Raw genomic sequence first — 19,879 nt, forward strand, 5'->3', positions numbered from 1 at the left:
TAGCTTTCAGAGTCTAATATTTGTTTGTTGGCTTTATCCTTCAGGACAGTGATGAACACGTATGCTTCTGTGTTTCCCTCATACTAACATCATAATCATAGTAGACAGTTTGCACATCCACAAGAATTCTTACATATATCTCCAACAGCTTCTTTTTTATTGAGGCTGTCCGATTGTTTGGCAGATTCTGACCCACCAGGGCAGCAACACAAAGCGGAGGTGACGGTGTTGGGCTGCTGACAGCCCTCTAACCCCCCCCTCCTCCTCGTCTGAGGACGCACGGCGGCTCACTTTATCCAACTTTTGCTGCATGTGCTCTTTTATTTACACTCCTGAACTGATCAGTACACTAAAACATGTTTTCTGAAATAATTTTAGGTGAGAAACAGTCGGTGCAGTAACAGAATCTAGATTCATATTCGATCAACGCTGCCCAGTTTGACTCTCTGGATTCTCTGTGTATCACCGTTCCTCTAAATGTGTTGGATGTATGAAACAGGGCGTCATAGTTTAAGAGAAAGAACCAGCGTGCTGACATACGATATATCATCAGCACACATGGAGTCTCCTGTCGACTCGCTCCCGAGGCGTCTGTTGGACAGGTGGAGCCTGTTTGATCACTCATCATAAAGGAGGACACCGTGCGCCCACTCTTTCACCCTTCCATAATCACTCTCAACTGAAACACTGACGGAGACTCGCTAAGATACGAAGACGTGTTTAGGCAGCCCAGAAATTCATCCAGCATAGCTCTATCTCCCTGCTCTGTCTGCTTTCAGCGCTAACACACACACACACACACACACACACACACACACACACACACACACACAACCTGGACATGTGGTGTATAGACTGCCACATGGACACAGTTTTCCTCGAGCTCTTCAGGCAAACACACACACACACACACTGGCGGCAAACTCCGGATGAACACATACACACTACAGACAAACACCTCTCTGATGCGCATATAGTACTGTGTCTGTTGCCTTCAGACTAAATGTGGATGTAGTCTATCTGTGTGTGTGTGTGTGTGTGTGTGTGTGTGTGTGTGTGTGTGTGCGTGTGTGCGTGTGTGTGTGTGTGTGTGTGTGTGTGTGTGTGTGTGTGTGTGGGGAACATCCATGGAAAGAAAACAAGGAGAAAGCATGGAAAAGATGAAGTGATCGAGTAACTTTTTCAATTTTATTCCTCAGGGACGTTTGCAGGGAACACACACAAAAAACGTTGACAGCTCTGGCTCTCGCCGCGTTTCATCGCCGCTTCTTCTTCTTCCTCCTCTTCTTCTTCTTCTTCTTCTCTTCCTCTCCCCCCACCCGACCATTTTGTTCTGTTTCTTATCACCGTCCTTGCATTTGTGAATCAAAAAACTGTCAACTGCCGGTTCGCTTGATGCACTCTGACAGTGTTCAGACATCGAGTTGAATTGTGGAACAATGAGGCGTGTGTTTGGGACCCGCTGCATGTGTACAGCACGTGTGTGTGTGTGTGTGTAATAGCTAGCCTGTGTTACCGTTCACATGTCGGCAGCTGTGTGTGTGTGTGTGTGTGTATGACGAGGGGCTTGGCGCCAATCACATCCAGGACCACACAGGCACTCGGGTGGGAGCCTGTGGGAGTCAGGGGCCCCACAGCCCACAGTTACCCCAACCAAGACAACCACCTTCCAACCTTTTGGGGCCTCCTTTACCACCTTCTCCTCTTTCACGGATTCTGCCGGCCGTCAGGAAAAGATGGAGACTTTAGTGTGAGGTGGAGGGGGTGTGGTTGTGGCTCTGGGGTGCCCAGGGGCCTCACCGGGGACCTTTTGTGAGTGAGCGGTGTGGTCTCTTTATAGTGTGTTTTATTGCTCATTACAGAGGAGGCTGAGATGTGGAGATGAATGGAAGGACTTGGGAGGGGGGGGGCTGGAGAAAGGTGACGTGGGGTCTGGAGTGTTTGACGGAGGAGTTCATCCCAGTACTCTGGTGTACTTAATTAATTTGTGAATTAAATATTGACAAATAATGCAGAAAGAAATATGTAAGAAGATGCTGATTATAATTCAAACTACTTGAGGTAACTGCAATTAAAAAACAATGGTGTTAAAACGTCTAATAGATTCTCACGATGGCTCTACTGGAGCCTTGGGTCAAACCAGGCCCTGCTGGTCTGGAGCCTGATGTTTACTCCCTCGCCTCCCTATGCATCTGTGCATCTGTCCTCTTGAACTGGGACACGCATGACCTGAATAGCTGACGACCTGCTCGCTCCTCCCCGGGGGGGCGAGTGACTTTTGCTGGGGCTGAGATCTCAAATACGGTCAGGGAGGCCTCAGCGCTGTCACCGGTGTCATCTCACACTGTACGTGGCGACGGGAGACCCGTTAGCGCTACGTCTGCTTGGACACTCGTACGGTGTCTCATGCAGAGCCTTGGACCTGCTGAATCTAGGCCAGACATCTGCTGATGTTGCCCCATACTGAGCACAGCATGGAGTAGAAAGGTCAACTTAAAGTTAAGTCCACTCTTGCTCATAGTTATATTTGTGCCTGTACACAAGAAGTAGTGCATGCACACTGGACCCACCTGTATGTACGATGCCAGGAGCCACTGAAGCCACGCCCTTCTGCCATGTCCACAGTTTCATAGTTAAATAGCTGAAGTCCACAACCAACAGCTATTCCAGACCTCGAGACCATAAAACCGGCTTCAGTGAAGAAACCAGAGGAGCTGCTGCATCTGAATGCTGCTCTCCCCCCTCTGAGCTCAAACATAAACCGCTTCAATTTGTTGAGGCCTCGCTATTTTGCTTCATACATTTGCACATATTTATTTATGTCGTTTTTATTTGTGCCAGTGTTTATACGTCTGACGCAAGTCTGGTTTGTTGTATTTGAGCTGAGGTTGGTGCCTGGATCCCAGCCCTGTTTGTAAACCACAAGAAACTGAGAGTGCAACACACACACACACACACACACACACACACAGTACTCACTACTGCCAGGTTTGTGTAGTGCAACATTAGATGTGCACACACACACACACACACACACACGCAAACAATTGCTGTTGTTTCGCAACCAATTTTAAATGTGCAACAAACTCTCATGTAAAACAGACCCGTTAAAAACCAGCGCTCATAGAACGTCTAGTGAGTTGATGTAGTTACTCAGCTTTTGTGTATTAAGGAAAATAAACAAAATGTAATGAGGACATATTTTAGGAAAATATGAAAACGCTCATCCTCTCAGACTTCTAAGATTTTCCCTTCATTACACATTTTCATGGTCTTAATTTCAGCCTTTACAGTTGTTTTCTTTGGGTTTTCAGTGAGAAAACAAACATGTACCATCTTTGTTTGATTACTCATTAAATGGGAAATATACTGTATGCTGATAGTTGATCGCCTTTTTGGGGGGTTTCCCCTGTTGCTCCATCTCTAATGTGGGAAAAGGAGACCTCTCCCTGGGCTGTTGGCGTGGCAACAGCAACTGTGTGTGTGTGTGTGTGTGTGTGTGTGTGTGTGTGTGTGTGCGCGTGTGTGGCTGCACACTAGAGAGATGACAGGAGGGAGGCCAAAGTAGAGTGATTGCCCAGATTGCTGGCGCAGTTGGACAAAGTTACCCATGCAGTCACAGCCTGTGTATGTGCGTGCGTGTGTGTGTGTGTGTGTGTGTGTGTGTGTGTGTGTGTGTGTGTGTGTGTTTGGTGCTGCAGGTTAGGCTCAGGGCCCAGACACACACACACACACACACAACCTCTCCCCCATGCTGCTATGTTGCCATTGCCAGCTCAATCTGCCTAATGTTGGATACACGCAAGTTTACACCCTAACACACATCGCTGTAGTAATACAAAAACACACGCACACACACACGGAAAATGGAATTCCCTACTCTGCTAGCCCATCTAATTATACCACACTCACACACACACACACACACACCACACACTCATACCTTTCTCAGAATGAAAGTTTGGCATGACCACTGCCTCCAAACATTTTCTAAGGTTAAGAAAACTGACCTTTAAACGGGACACATCGTGCTTATTTTCAGATTCATACTTGTATTTTGGGTACCTTATAGAACATGTTTACGTGCTTTAATGTTCACAAAACACTTTAGTTTCTCACACTGTCTGTCTGAATATACCTGTTTTCGTCCTCTGTCTGAAACGCTCCGTTTTAGCGCCTGTCTCTTTAAGAGCCTTGCTCTTTTCAAAGTTTGTGGGTCGGGAAGACACTCCAGACACCCGATTGTGTGTGCATGGAAGAAATTAGTTTTTCATATGTCCCCTTTAAATTATGTAGATCTTCATCTTAAATCCACACTTTCCTACTTAAATATTGCATATATCACCACGAGATAGCTTCCTTTAATTCTCTTTTAAGAGCCACTATTGAAGCTGACATTTTAAACGACCGTGGCTGTCCATATGTTGAAACTGTACTAACCCCTCCTTGTTAAAGCCCCTTGAATGCACTATAACTGTACCCCAAAGCAAACAGCAGCAATAATCTCTCTTCATCCGAGTTGTCTTGTTACAATGAGACATGAGACACTTCCATGAGCTGTGAGGAAATGAACAAATGTGAGGAAGTGGACATCTCCGGGAAAGCAATTTGGGGGGTGGGGTGGGGGGAGCACACATTCGTGCGGCGTCCAACAGTTTCACACACAGTTCAGTTTTGACTTAAGGTGGGCTGACGAGGAAATGGGAGGCAGGAGGAGCCGGCTGAACGTGTGTTTGGGAGAATCGGGCGGAAAGAGTGCCGATCGTGGGGCCACCTTAAGAAGGGGGAGAAAGAAAGAAAGAAAAACTGCAAGTGGAGGAAAAGAGAAGAAGTGGGGAGAAAAAAACAGAAGTGAGCAGGATTTGTTTTCCAAATGCAGTCACATTCTTGGCAGCACCTTAGCTTGTCCTTGCCAGAGGAGGGTGGGAAAAGGAGGGAGGGATGAGAGAGGGAGGGGGAGAAAGAGAGAGAGAGAGAGAGGGGAAAGGGGACGTGGGAGAGAGAAAGAGCAGATTGTCTTTCTTTTTGCTCCCTGCCTAGTGCATTAAAAGTTAATATGTTAACATATCAAAGTACATCTGGAGATGATCTTTGATCTTTGGCCTTGGCTCACGTCCCCTATAAGCAGACACGTGTGAGCTTTCTAATCTTTTTACAATGTACGCAGGTCTTGTTTATGTATACATTGCCTCATTTAGCCCCTGCTGACAAAATGTACTTTTCTATATTTAGTCCTTACATTTGCACAAACCAATCACAGAGTGTCCTCGGGTGTTTCTCCCACTGCGTCCAGCCCGGTATGTCTGTCTCTATAGAAGCATTTCAAAGTAAATACAGCATAGTTGACAGAAAGTTCACGGACGCTGCTTTTTGATGAATGGACAACAAAAACAAAACTAGTTTGTGGTCATTCTGTCATTTTCCGTCTTCATTTGCAGTCGTTTTGCATCCTGTGGTTGTTTTGCATCATTTTGTGTTTTTTTTAAATGTCTCTTTGTAGTCCTTTTGCACCTTTATGTTGTTGTTTGTCTACAAAACTGTCACTTAAGGGGCTCTTTTCCCGGGAGACCCGCTCAGTAATCCATCAACAGTTGCACTGTTGACGTGGCTCGAGCAATTTTGGCGCGATGTTAATCTGGGAGCAAATGTAACAAACGTCAAAGGGGCTCGGCTTTCCCAGGGGTTTTGTTTTTCACGCCTTTATCATCATTGGTTCTGAAAGTGACACACTGACAACCGGAGAGTTTGTAAGCGCTAAAGGAGGTGAAGACAGAGGGAGAAGTGGTGATGTAAAATCTGTAGAAAAAGCCCCAACAAAAAACCTGTGTTGAAAGAAAGATAGACGAGACGAGGAAAAGAAAACTGTTGAAAAAGGACAGATAAGGTAGCGTGATCGCTGGCGAATGAGCAGAGTCAACAAACACATACAGATAACTGCATTAGTGTGCCGTGCGGCCCCGTCAACCCCGGCATGTCCCATGTGTCCTTGGCTGGTGCAGACGTATCTATATGCACACCCAAACACGCACTGCACATGCAAACAGAATAAGAAACATAGCGTTACCAGGAGTCAGGGTAGGATACTGTGTTCCCATTTTCAGCAGGGCGACGTGGACGGCTTTAGAGCCTGTACAATATAAAGACTTATAGATACACAGCGGTACAGATGCCCTCCTCTCACATACCAAAACCAAAGGACGTGTCGAAATGTAAAGGGACTATTGTTTACTTCTTTGACATCTAAGTCAAAGAAGCCTCATGTGTAGGACACATGAGGCGAGCTGACTGCTGCTGCTCATGGCGTGAAAAGCTTGCTGGGTCAAAGTAGGTCAAAGTTCAAACGGTTTGAAACCAGAGATTCGTGTTTTGGAATTTATTTTTTCCTGCACCGACCGCAGCAAACTGCTGAGTCGAGAGTTATTGCTCCCATCGTGATAAATACATGGATGTGTACTTGTCCTTTACCTGCACAACAAGCATGAAAATCCCCCAAAATGTGTGTGCACATTTAGGTTGAACATTAACGTTGTAGTGTATGCAGTATGTCTGTGTTTGTGCGTGCTCATGTCCACAAGGTCAGGTTTTAAAGAAATGGCTGCAAAGGTAGCATTTAGTCCCTTTGTTGTGGCCTATTAGCACCTATTAATAATGCCCTGACAGCAACTAGCCTGGCCAGAGAGCGAGCAGAGAGGGAGAGTGAAACATGATCTCTCTGCCGTCGACTACTCGTGACCCTGGGGTACTGACCCTCCCTTCCACTTCTCCCACTGCATGCGCCACATCAACAACACTGGACTCCGGCCCTGTTCCATTACTTAACCACTAATTGCTCGGGCCACCTTTGGGAGTTGGGAGCGCTGACCCCCCCGCGTCTGCTGTCAATGGTGTGAATTTTAACAAGGGGTCCTCCTCAGGAGCTTAAGGACTGAAACCATCATCCTCCTCTGAGGTTACATTAAACCTGCTCCTCTATAATCCGTCTGCGTTCATGGGGGAAAGACGCCGTAAAGATCGCTCATGAGAAGGTTTGACATGAAAGTCTGTGTCAGTGTAATGAGAAAATTGCCACATCTGAGCTGACTTGTGATCTGCTGCACATCAGAGCACTGCAGCTGCTGCAAGAAGCACGTAGTGGTCTTAACAGGTGTCTCGTGGACTCGGCTGGTCCCCTTTGAGTTCAAATAATTGGTCAAAGAGCCCTGAATCAATATGCAATTTCACAGCGAAATCGCAAGACTTCATATTTTTCCAAATTGGGGTGCGACTGTGACATTTAAATGGACAAAAATCTGAAAGGAGTCGTGCAGATTGGGGGAGGGTGGGGGGGCTTTCCTCTTCTGTCCTCTCATTGAAGCATTTGGCTAATAAAATTAATTCTCAGCTTTTAGGAACTGTTCTGTTAATGTGTCACACTTTGTCTCATGGACTCATCTGCGTCCGTCTTGATTCACGTGACATAAAAATGGAAACATTCACTCTCGTGATGCGTCTTTACTTCCTCCGAAAAGTGAAAAGTGAAGCCAAAATATCCCGGATACGGGAGCTGCAAGCTTTCCCCTCATAGACGCTCCTTTTTCCCTGTACTTTTGTTGTTAATTGTGTCATTACTACAGCTAGCAAACTTTCAAAGAGTCTCTTCGTGAACTTAATTGACTGGAAACATAATTCCTAACATTGTTTCAGGGTCTTTAATAATACCTTGAATTGATATCTCCCCATCACAACACAGCAAAACGCCCTTGACCGTAACGATTTGTTGCTGGTGTAGAACCTCGTTTCTCACCGGCCTGCTTTGTACTGACGGATCCTCTCGGTCTGAAGAACAGAGGGGCATCGATCTCTTTGGCCTGGAACAGAGCAGGTCATGTTTAATGAATTCTTCGTGTCTCCGGGCGTCAACGTGCATTCGCTCGTTATTCTTTTCATACGTTTTCAAGGCTGTATTTCAGAGCACGCAATTCAAGGTGAACCTTTCTTCCTTGAGGGAAGATCCCAGTTTTTGCAGGCCCAATTAAAATTTGGAAGCCGTCCTGGAAGGGAAGAGAATCAATGCATGTGGCTGAGACGTGTGAGGTGTGTGTGTGTGTGTGTGTGTGTGTGTGTGTGTGCGCGCGAGTGTGTGTGTGTGAGTGTGTGTGCGCGCTTTACAAACTGTTATTGTTAAAAAAAAATCTGAGAGCTGACATGTAATTGAACCTTTCAAGTTGACGTTTGATCGCCAAGCAGCAGTTTGATTGGTGCTCAGTGATTGCAACTTTCCCGATATTGCGGATCACAAATGCAGAATCTGTGCTCTACTATGAGTGTCTGTATCGATCTATGTTTGTATATGTGTGTTTGTTCGAGTCGATACAAGCTAATTCTAATAGAGTAGGTGTAACCGCAATAGATGCACGCTTCCTCCGGCGCGGTGATACATCTGACATCTGTCGGATGTAGAAATAGAATAGTTCCTACACCGAGCTGCTCACGACAAGGTCCGTAGATTATCTTGAGTAATCGGATCATGATTTCTAGAAAGAACCATTGCAACCACCTGAACGCCCCAATTCTGCCTCCTGACTCACCCCGTTCTCTCGTCCTGATATTCGTCTTCCAGCTCTGATAAGCGGGTTTATTTTGTCTCCGTTCCAACGGTGACCTAAATCCAATCTTTTCTTAACCTCTCCTCATCTTTACCCCCATGCCCTCCTTCACAAGATACAGTTTATATTATATCAATCTCACTTTGTCTCTTTCGTTCTTTCTCACTCCTTATCTCCTCTCCTGTCCTCACTGTCTTTCCACAGCTCTAGTATGCTACGTACTCCTTTCCGCCACAGACCAATTGACAAACTGTATTTTCATGCCCCGTCCTTGGATACATGGGATATTAATACAAGCATAACTTCCTTGGTGGGGGCAAAGGCGAACGAGTACATGCAAGGACACAGTAGTTAAGAGGGCGACTACTGTGTGTATGTGGCCTTCAGAGCGGGGGAGTGTGTCCTTACAAAGATTTATTACGCTGCGATTTGATTCCTGGAAATACCTTGATGTAGTGTTCTAGCTGGCTAGCTTCTACTTTACGAGTGAAATGCAAACTTTACAGCACGTTTGGTCCTCCTGAATGTTGAACGCTGTAAAGTATTTAGACTCGGGGCGATGATGAAGCTGACGGCGCGGCCCTCAGGGGTCAGTAAAGAGGACTCACTGGAAACACCCACCAGGAGGCTGGAAGCTGAGACGCTGGTTCCACAAAAACAGTTTTATCCTCTTTTCAGGAAGGAAGTATGTGAAGAATAGTATTAGTAAATCATAATCCTACCTTTGCTGCCACTGAAGCTGCTACTAACAACAGCAATACTAGGTTATGTCATCATTACTGTTGACACCACAGTCCGTCCTGCTCGGGTCAGAGGGGCCCGGCTGCTGTGTGCGCGACCTTTTGTTTTCATGACAACAAATAGAGTTTGTGTGTTGAGTGTGTGCTTGAGAAACGGGGTTTGTTTCACGGCCAATAGGGTTCTTGATTCAGGTTCTTGTAAAAGGTAGATGTGGCTGTTTGTGTAATGTTTGACTGAAAAGACCTTTTCATCCCCTCGTATCTCGTCACAAAACTCCAGCCACATTCATCCTCTGGAGGAGTCTATATTCTATCATTTAGAGGTCTATTCAGAGCTGTTTAATGCCGAAGGTTGCAACACTTCATAAAGCTGAACGTTCTTTAAACCTGCGTTGATTCAGTGATTCTGCAATGACACACAATGTGTTCATTCAACGGATTAGCGGCTCTAAAAGAAGGTGTTTAGTCAGCGCGTTAAAGTGCTGCTATGAGCTCATGTTTGGGCTTTTCAATTCCCTTTGAATACCTCAGATATGTATGCAATTTATTTTATGAATCAAAAGGACCACTGCACATTCTTTCAATGAAGTAAGTCTTCTTGTTGGGCTGCATCTCAGAATTATATGAATTCAAAATGTTATAGAAAATACCAAAAATGTAGAATAAAACATGAGCCCGAGAACCTCTTAATTGTTCTTTGTCCGACCAACAGTTCAAAACCCAAAGTTATTTAATTTATAAAGACATAAAACAGAAAATCAGCAAAAGCATCCTCACCAGCTAATCGTTGCTGTTTTTGCTTGATTGATTGCTTAAACGATAAATAGATAATAAATATTGTCCATTACTTTTCTTTCAAACCACAAATTGATTAATTGAGTAATTGTTCCAACATTAATTTAAGAATGAACTAATTAATATCCTCATCTCGCCTCATATTTACAACTTTAAATTCAAATGATCATTATTTTCTGAGCTTCCGTCGGCCTCACACAGAAGGTTTCGCCGTGTGAATCGTTCTCCTTCTGCTGTACAATGACTCAAACACAACTCCTTTGCCAGCAGAGAAAGGTTTGTTTTGAATATGTATGTAATCTGTCTATTAGCAGTAAAAGCACTAATAATATCAGTCATGTCTAAGGGCATTCTCATGCCCTGTATCCCACTGTTCCGGATTAGAAAGGCATTGAACCAGGGATTAGCGGGGGGGGATAAAGCCTTCCTTTGACAACAGGGGAGGGAGGCAGAGGGCTAATGGATCAAGACCCTCTGAGCACACACAAACACTCTTTCACACAGATCAGCTCCTCATCTCAAAGCTACTTATCCCTGCGCGAGAGGTGACATTCCGGAAGAAGTTTTCAAGTTGTAGCCGCAGCGGTTGAAGGTGACGGAGCTCCCCTCTGACCTGCAGGCCACCGTTTCAGTTCTGACTCCGTGTGTGGCTCCGAGGAACCCGTCTGCTGGTGGGTACACCAGGAACTGTTTCCCCTCTCTGACCCGGTCGTCTGTATCAGTGCATGTCGTGTGTTGGAAGCCTCACGTTTGGAGTTGCATTCATTTGGGTCGGGTCGTTTGGCAGCTTCCTCCCCAAGACACTCTTGAGAGAATCCATCAAAAAAAAAAAAAGATAAAAGCAGGATCTTCACCCAACCTTTGAAAATCAAGTTATGAGTATATTAATATTGAAGGAATATATTGAAGGAAAGAGTCTGATGCACCTTTCAAAAGGCTGACAGGATGTGTGTGTGTGTGTGTGTACAGGCTTGCATGTATGAAATGTGCAAAAGGGTTTTCAGGATAAATGCACGACACTTATGGCTGCAACCAGCGATTGTTTTTATCATTGATTAACCTGCTGATTATCTACTCAATTACACAATTAATCATGAAAAATCCCACTTTCCCACTGTGTCCTGTTGTGTCCAAAACCCAAAGATATCATAGAGGACTAAGAAAGCCAGGTAATGGTTCCAGCTCTGTGTATCTCACGGTGTACTTTGTTCTCTTCCAGACTGGATCCCACTCCTCCCTCCGCGTCCCTGAGACCCCGACTGGCGCCCCGGCCCCTGGGTCTGCCGATTGACCTCCAGCATCTCGCATATCTCACCGAGCCGACCTCACTTTGACTCCCTCTGGGGACCCCCGACCCATCCTCACCCAAAAAAAAAAAAAAAAGAAAGAAAGAAAAACCCAGGGACGGGACCCTGTCATATTTCACTGACGGCCCCCTCCCAACCGGCGAATGACAAGCGGGCATCCGAGGGTGGGGCTTGCCTCAGTCTCTCATGATTGGTTGCTGGATGGAATTAAGGTGAATGGAACTCGTGTCCAACGAGCAGCACCCTAACCCTTCTGAGGGAGAGGAGAAAGGGTGAGCTCTTCCAACCTTGTGGTCTTTCTCTTTCTCTACACAAACATTCTGATGCTTCCAAAACTAATTCAAAAGTTAGTTTAATATTGGTTGGCTTTAATTGTTTCATGTTGGTCTGTGTAATGTTACAACTAATATGCGTCTCTCCAAATCTTTGCCTCAAGAGCCGCTGGCGTTTCCTTTAGTTTGTCTTCCCTGATGTAAACATTTCCCTGAAATGAAGCAGGCATGGCTCTCTGTTGTTGCGTCCTGGTGTTACGTATGGAGGAGGTCTTCTGAGGACATCCAGAAGGGAATCTGGATTTTGCGTTCTCATGGTTCTCTCTGTTTGTACATCTCTGGATCATGTTTTTTTTTTCCAGACAAGCTCAACAACAAAGCGGCCTCTTTTTTTCCAGCGCCGCCGCTGCTCTCTTCCTCTCGCCCGGATTGTTTTTCAGAGAAGTGAGCTTTGAGCTACATCTGACCCCGACGCTCCTCCCCTCTGCCCCTACAGCTCTCGAGGAGCAGAACCAGTCGGGCCCGGCCCGAACACAAACAAACACAGCACTGTTTAAGCCCCTTCTCATAAATGAAAACATAATATTAGTGGAATGGAGGCTCTCTCATACAGTAGTACCGCCGGGGAGGAAGGGGCCCTCTGTGTGGAAGAGGTCTCTAGCTCGAGGAAAGCGTTATCGCTCAATATTAATCTGCTCCGGCTTTGGGAGGGGAGTTCACTTCGTTTAGAACATTCTGTGATAGTATAACGGGACAAAGAGAGAGAGATTACCTTTTTCATTTCAAGAGAAACTTTTGAAACGGGTCCAGTGTTGAGGGAGAACGCTGCAGACAGCAGCAACTCCTCACTGTCGGTGTACGTCCACAGAATCAGATCGTTATTACACGTGTCTGGCAGCATTTTGGAACAGCTTTCTTATTGTGTCATGTGACTTGCTGCCCCTGAGACGACGGTGAAAGTGTCAGTGAGAGTTAAAGAAGTGTCGGTGTTGGAAAACACAAAGCGTGGCTGAGTGTTATCTCAAAGATTGTCACTGTCACGGCTGAACATTGAGAGGATTTCAATAATGCGGATGTGTAGCGAGATTTCAGATCGAGACGTCTCACTCACAACAACAAAGGTATCAAGTGAGAGGTAAAGAAAAGGGTTTTATTTCCCTGTAGGGTCCTTTCCACAACGCTATCAGACACTTCTAATAACAACCTGAGCCTGTCGGTGGCTTTTATTGGACGTGCATTGAGGGTGAGGAGTTTCCCTGAGCGGTTACATCACAGGCCGTTTAGCGGCTGCAGCGTTCTCTCTCAATACTCGACCCATCTCAAAAACATTGTTAACCCCATTAGTCACTTAGACACCAAAACATGAGGACGTAGGTTTTAAAAATACAGAAATTATCCTTAAAATTACAAAGGTGATCTCTGTTTGTGGGAACTCTAGAGATGTGACGTGGATGACTTGTGACCTGGAAGTCTGACCGTGTGACGGATGTGTGGAAGATCACGGAAGCTTCTGTTTCATCTCTTTGTTTAATCTTTGCTCGTCATGCCGGTAAGTTGTCGAGGAAGTAAACACTGAAAGCAGCTTTCTGCTAGAAGCTCATTTATTTTGATGTCAATGACCTTTGGCCATTGAAATAATAAAAACATTACATGTCTGCATTATGGCCTTTCATGCAGTCCAAAACTAAACTTCCCAGGAGGTTTATTGCCTTGTTTATTTAGTCTGTTTACGACATGTAGTGTTTACTACTTTCAGTGGATAAGAGGAGCATCTAAACACAGAACTTCTTTCCAGTCTCTGCAGATGAACTTAAATATCTGTAAAAATAATAATGTCAATATGGGTTGATATAGCGCCATGTGGAAAGACTAGCAGGCTCCATGTTCTATATTACGAGCTTGTGTGAAGGATTCCTCTGCTAACATGAACACCTGTCAGGAGATTAACAGCTCTGCCCCTGGGGGACAGTTGGTGCCGTCCCGGACGCAGGAGCCCGTACATCGGCCTTCCTTTTTTTTATTTATATATATATATATATCCGATATGTTTAGGTGCAAGTATTCTGCGCGTCTCCGCTTGTGTTCCAACACCTGTACCGAGTGGTGGCCACAGAGCTTTGCACCTCACGGGTAATTATAAGCACAAAGAGTTGAAGCTCTCGGGGGGGCTTCAGACTGGAGCCGTGGCTTCGTAGTGTAGATGTCAGCGGTGTGTTCGGCATGACGGGGGATTTTTACTAAATCTCTGCCCCTCCCAACTGCATGTTGTCACCCTTTTGTTTTCAAACCGCTCCGGCTCTTTGAAGTGATGCTATAGTTACTCTACCGGCACGCAGACTGAGAATGTAGTTGCAGCTTGCAACACTTCTCCTAACATGTCACCACAGCTGACGCAAGGCGGCTTGCAGTGTGTTGCATTAACGGCGGCAAAGTCTTGCGCCATAGTGCTGTGTGTGTTCGTGTGTGTGTGTGTGTGCTTTATATCCAGGAATCTTTGTAGTTGATGTGCTTCAAAATGCCTCCGGTGTTTGATCTGCTTCAGCCTCCAGTCAAACATGTTGGGTCCAGATCTCTGCACGCAACTTTCTTCTCGGGCGACAGTGATTCTGATGATTTAATTACATGGAAAATAAGATGCAGTTTGAACTCAATGCTCCCAGTATGTTGAGACAGCGTATCTGGGTTCATCAGACTTGTATTCGCCACAGGTACGACCTATTTCTCTCAGCTGGAAATGGCGTGTGATGTGAGAACCTCTGTTGTATTTGTGTTGGGGAACAGACTCAAGCTCACAGATCAAGCTACCAAACCTACAGACACACATATAGAGAGAGAACACGTTAGCATCGGGGGGGGAGATGTGATCCTTTTCCTTCCACATATGTATCTAGAATGCATACTTTGTTTTAAATAAAAGTCAGGCCTCCCTGTGTTTTCTTCCTCTCTGTGATCAGATTATTATATGCAGTGTCTCACTAACAGTCTGTCTGCAAAAGTAAACAAGATCCAGCTTTTCCTTCCCTCGTGGTCGTGAGGATGTCCGGTCGTGCGCGGGTTAAAAGCATTGTTGTGTGGACTCGTGCTGTGGATTTTATGACGCAGCTGGTTCCTCATTCGACGGACATTTTAATGCCGAGTGTCATTGAGAGAGATACTGTACCTACCGGTATGTTGGGCCTGAAGATGACGCTCTTGTGCTCGGTAAACACACAGTATGTGGTGTATCCATAAAGTATGTGTGAGGTGTACAACATAAACCGATTGGGTTAAACGGGTTGGAACAATGACACGAATCCCTGTGGAGTCTCAGATTGCATTACATGTGTTGAAAAGTGTTCCTTAATATTTGAAAATGTTTCTTGGAGAAGGAACTGTTCCAGAAAGATTAACCTCTTCCTCCCCTGCCTCAGACCTTAGTTACAGTGGTGATCTGTGTTGGTTCAAAGTGTTCAAACTTCAAATATATAGCAGATCCAACTAAATGTGAAAGAGAGGCAGCAGGATTGTGTGTGTGTGTGTGTGTGTGTGTGGTTCCTCAGTCATGTACTCTTCCTGGATTCGTACTAAAGGTTCTGCTGTGGGGATCTCAACAGCACTCTTTAACGTTTGTGACCACATCTACGGAAAACTGTTGGTTTTGAAGGTGAATGAAATAATTGAGGTGGACAATAACTGTGACTGGACGATACTTATCATCTCACATTGCTCTTGAATCTCTGGTCCAGTACTTTGTGTTTTGTCATTTAAAATAACTCCACTACTACTAGGAGTCTTGTTCAAGATCATGACAGTTCTTTGTGCAGAGGACAAGCTAGAACAGTATAGAGTTCTCCAGCGTAGCGTGATCAGTGTGTTTGTGTGAGTTTGTCTGGTAAACAAGTGCAAATGCAACACAGAGATAAGCTGCTATAGATTCAGATGCGCCCGCTGCAGACGGTTGATAGTTAATCTACACCGTGTTTGTTTTGCCTCATCACACACACTGAGCAGCGCAGCCTACACCCAGTGGGTTTAAAGGTGAGGTAACCTGGCTGAAGAGGGACTCTTTTCCCCTTTTTATTAAATCTACATGTTTAAAAACGCCCACCATTTCATTATTCTTTCATTTATATTTTTTTTATACATTCAAATTCGGCTGGGTGGTTAAAAACACATTCTTCTCTGGTGTGATGAACACATATTCCTTTTTGCTTCACCCAAACTTTAACAAGATGCATATGGTTTGTAAACCTTTAAGAAAAAGCGTAGAATAGAATTCATGGAAGCAAAATGCATACAACACTTACAGTGATGTGAGCTAAACGCAGCTAAACACAGGCTGCATCTAGCCGTTCGGGCTGTGTAGTCTTTTTATAGTTGCACCGGAAGTAGCGAGCTGTATATATTTGAGGATTTAGCCTCCATGTTTATTGTGTGAGTTGCTGTAAACTTGTGTATTTGGACAGAGGGCGTTGTCTGGCTTTCACTCAGTGGTATGCTATATCCCCTTCTAGCTCAGCCTGTAATTTAGACAGTGGCGGGATACATGCGGGAACAAAGTGTCTATTAGCACTGGATGTATAGGACAGACCCAGCTGTAGGCCCGTAGCAAGCGTGCTGAACAATAGGCTACTGTAGCACTCAAAACATAGCACAGGGGGCCTCATTCAGCCGCTGTTATGGATGTAATTATGTGGACTAGTGTCTCTTTGTATTGTTCTGATTGTTTAATGCATGAGCTTCAGAGCAGGTGCCTCTCAGTCTTCTGATTTTCACTTCAGGCGTCTCCCTCACCTCAGACTGTATCCAGCTAGTTTGGGTTTTATTTGCTGAGGTTTTGAAAATGTGATCATTTTTGGTACCGCTCCAGTACGATGGAGGTACTTGGAATTTAATTTGTGCGGCGCTCACAGCAGTGAAAATTGCATTTAAAAAAAAAAAAACAGACTCGGGTATTTCTTGTGTAACCGGCACGTTCCTGTTAAATCTTTTATTGTTTTGAGCACCACAAGTAAAATTCCATCCGCGTGCATTGTGTAAGCAGTGAGGTGGAAATATCACAACTATAACACATAAAAAACCAAAACTATGTGCATCGCTAGACACAGCTCAAGCAAGTGTAATTTAGATGAACTTACCCTTTTAACGATAAGGCTTTTTCTTTATTGTCAACAAATGCCATGAAACGACCAAACATGTATTGTATGTTTATGTCTATCTTATTCCTCTTTGCCATAGAGCCCCGTTGTGTTAAAAACACATCAGTGAGACATGCTCCTTCATTAGCATGAGCTCCGTTGTTTAAAACACACCGACACCGTCCTGCTGCCAGAAATAATCCCTACAGCACTAAATGTGTGCTGATGTGGAAAATAGTCCCCAACAAATGCACCATTTCCTCCCGTTTGTCTGACGTTACAGCACCCTGCTGTTTAAGGAAAACACTGAGCCCATTTATTAAATTTTTCTTCTAAACTTTGATTTGATTATATGTCTGTGAGATTTTCTGGCACCACCTCAAAAACACGATTGGAATTTCATTTGAAAAACACAGCAGCACGTGTTTTATAGACACCGGGACGTTGTCTCTGGAGAGACACGTTGCTGTTAAATGAGGAGATTACTGAGTATATATTTGTGAGCTGTTTTTATCTATTTATTTAGGTCTTAAGCAGGAACCAATGAGTTTAAAGGTCACTACGACTGGTTGAAGACAGATAAAGTACTCAGAGTCATAAAACACTTTGTCTTCAAGTGTGCTGAGTGAAATAATCTGTAAGGACACACAGTTCTCTGTGACCGCTCTTCTGTTTTTACTGCTGTTCTGCTCATGCGTGCTGCTTTCACCTTAATGGAACCCGCGCTCGTCTCAAAATAGTCGAGTCTCATGAGAGCGCTCAGTTACCTGAGATCCCGGCAATTACATGTTAGACGTTCCTACGCAGTCGCTGTCAAAGTCACAGGTGGTGAAGCTGGCTGCCGTCCAATCGGGGTGGACTACTGGGGGGGGAGGCGGTGCTAGCAAGCAGAGCAAGAAAGTCCCACAGATTAGAGGACGAGGGAGGGAGAAGGCTGGGTGTGTTTGAGTGGGTCGGCAGGCTAAACATAGCACAATTGGTAGAGACATCAGGGTGTGAGAGAGTGAGAGAGACAGACAGAGACGGAGTCCATGCACCAAGGCTGTGGAGCAGCTGGTCACCTACATCTACAACTTCAACCAGCCTTGCCATGCATATTTTACAGTCCCACTGCGTCATCAGGTCAGCGCTTTTGTTTTCATCTGTTCGCGTTGTTCACTCTTCTCTTCTATATTGTGTATTTGGTTTTGGGCAGTGTGTGTGCACTGAGTTGTGCAACATGTGTGCATGCTCTGCACAGATATCAGGGGGGGGGGGGGCATAGAAATCATATTGCTCAGAAACATTTAGTTTCGTCCTGTGCGTGTGCCGGAGTGAGAGTACAGTATGTGCATGCGCCTGTGGGCTTGGGCTGATGTCGCTGAGAGGCACAGGGTTTGCGGGACCTTGTATATATTCAGTGATGTGTTGCAATCCATTAACCGTCCCGAGTTTGGGAGCTGGAAATTGAAAAAGAGCGATCCATGGTATGCCTGCGCTCTCCTGCCCCAACCTGCAAAAAAAAAACTCACATTCCATCAACAAATATTCAATTATGCATGATGTTTTCATCTGCCAACGGGCGTTCTTGTATTTGCACTAAGTGGCCACACGTTCACCGGCTGTGTGATACAATTTCCGAAGCTGTCAGGCTGCATAAACACCCAGTGAAGGTTGCGTGTTTGTTCAGAGAAGTGCTTCAAACGTCCTGTTAGACAAGAAGCTAATCACTGCTCAAAATCGTGTTTCTCTGTGATGTTTCTCTTCTCTTTCTCACTTGCCTCTTGGGCCACTTGACACCGTGTCTCTGCAAGTCTCTCCATTGAGAGCTCTTAGAATAGTGAAAAGCACTTCTGAGGCTCCGCCAACAGTGCTAAGCTTTTTTTTTCGGCTGCCATAGCACTAATATTTTCATTAGTGCTATTTTTGGGATTGGTCTTAATAGCGGGTTAGAGCTGGAGCTTATTCACAGAGCGGTGATTCCTGTGATCATTTCATTATTTCATCCCCGCTGTGCCAGCTCTGTGGCTGTTTGCGTTGTCGCATGTCAAATGTGTGCGTGAAAACATAGCCGAGGGAAACCAAAGGTAAACATGTGGCGGGTGTGTACATCTTCTCAGCACAGAGATGCAGAGAGGACAAAGTTGTTTCAGGAGTTTTTATCGCCTATGTCTTAAACAACATGCCGCCGCATTGGGAGGACTGAACTGTCACATAGCTGTCAGTGTGATGCTTGTCGCCTCCAGCAGCTGTACGGGCTGAGTGATGTGGCCAGTTGGTGTTTACCTTTGAGTGGCAGTCAGTGACAGCTTTAATTCCTTTTTCTTTGTTCTTTGTTCCAGCCAACTGACGGCTCAGAGAGCTCTCCCATTTCAAATATGCACCTTGCTGTTGTTGTTACGCCCGGTAGTGTTGCTTCACAGGTGAGCACCCTCCTTCAGCTTTTGGAGACAGTCAGTCATGTCAGCCTTCATCCCCCCCCAAATCTCACCGTGCCAGGAACAATACATACACACGAAATTTGACCTCTGCATCCCTGTATATATGGAGCAGTGGGTTGCCAATGACAGGGTTCAGTGTCTTGCTCAGGGACACTACGACACGTGTCCCTGCGGTTACCAGACAACCCTCTTAAGCCAGTGAGCCACGGTCGCCCCCGGTTTAGATGGGTTCCTAATAAGATGCTGCAATCACGATCAATCAAGCTTTATCTCAATAGGCTGTTTAAGAGCTTAATTCAATGCCCTGTTAAGCTATCTGAAGTATTGTGAAAAGGGCAAAGGGAACAATAAGTGAGACCAGTACGGTGCTATAAACCGAGGTTAAATGTGGAGGTGCCGTTTGAGTTGGCATTTAAGCTCAATTACTGCAACTCTTGAGCTTAACGGACAATGGTGTTGTTATGTTTCCAAAGAGCAAACACTGTTTGCTGGTGTGAGACGTAGAAACATGCTGGTTTATAAGAGAAGCCTTTTATAAAGTGACCGCTTGAGATCGGATCTCACTTTCCCGCTCTATATGCAAATAAACACGTTCACCGCTTCCGTTGGCAAAGACCCGATGCATCGTTGTTTTGCAATATGT

At 45.2% G+C, this 19,879-nt stretch overlaps 1 protein-coding gene across 5 annotated transcripts in view; it reads left to right on the forward strand.

Moving 5' to 3' along the window:
- Positions 1-19,879, forward strand: part of thrab (thyroid hormone receptor alpha b) — a 113,705-nt gene that overhangs the window by 73,014 nt on the left and 20,812 nt on the right. The window contains exons 4-5 of one of the 5 annotated variants that reach the window (XM_031844271.1): positions 10,625-10,791; positions 11,340-11,699. In XM_031844271.1, the coding sequence (XP_031700131.1) occupies positions 11,644-11,699 (56 nt within the window). In that variant the 5' untranslated portion in view covers positions 10,625-10,791; positions 11,340-11,643. Of the gene's footprint in view, positions 1-1,933; positions 17,939-19,879 lie in introns of those variants that run through there. The other 4 variants (XM_031844274.1, XM_031844270.1, XM_031844272.1 and 1 more) reach the window with 4 other exon arrangements.

This window comes from Anarrhichthys ocellatus, unplaced genomic scaffold (assembly GCF_004355925.1).
Source record: "Anarrhichthys ocellatus isolate YVR2014 unplaced genomic scaffold, GSC_Weel_1.0 scaffold4, whole genome shotgun sequence".
Classification (NCBI taxonomy): Eukaryota; Metazoa; Chordata; class Actinopteri; order Perciformes; family Anarhichadidae; genus Anarrhichthys; species Anarrhichthys ocellatus.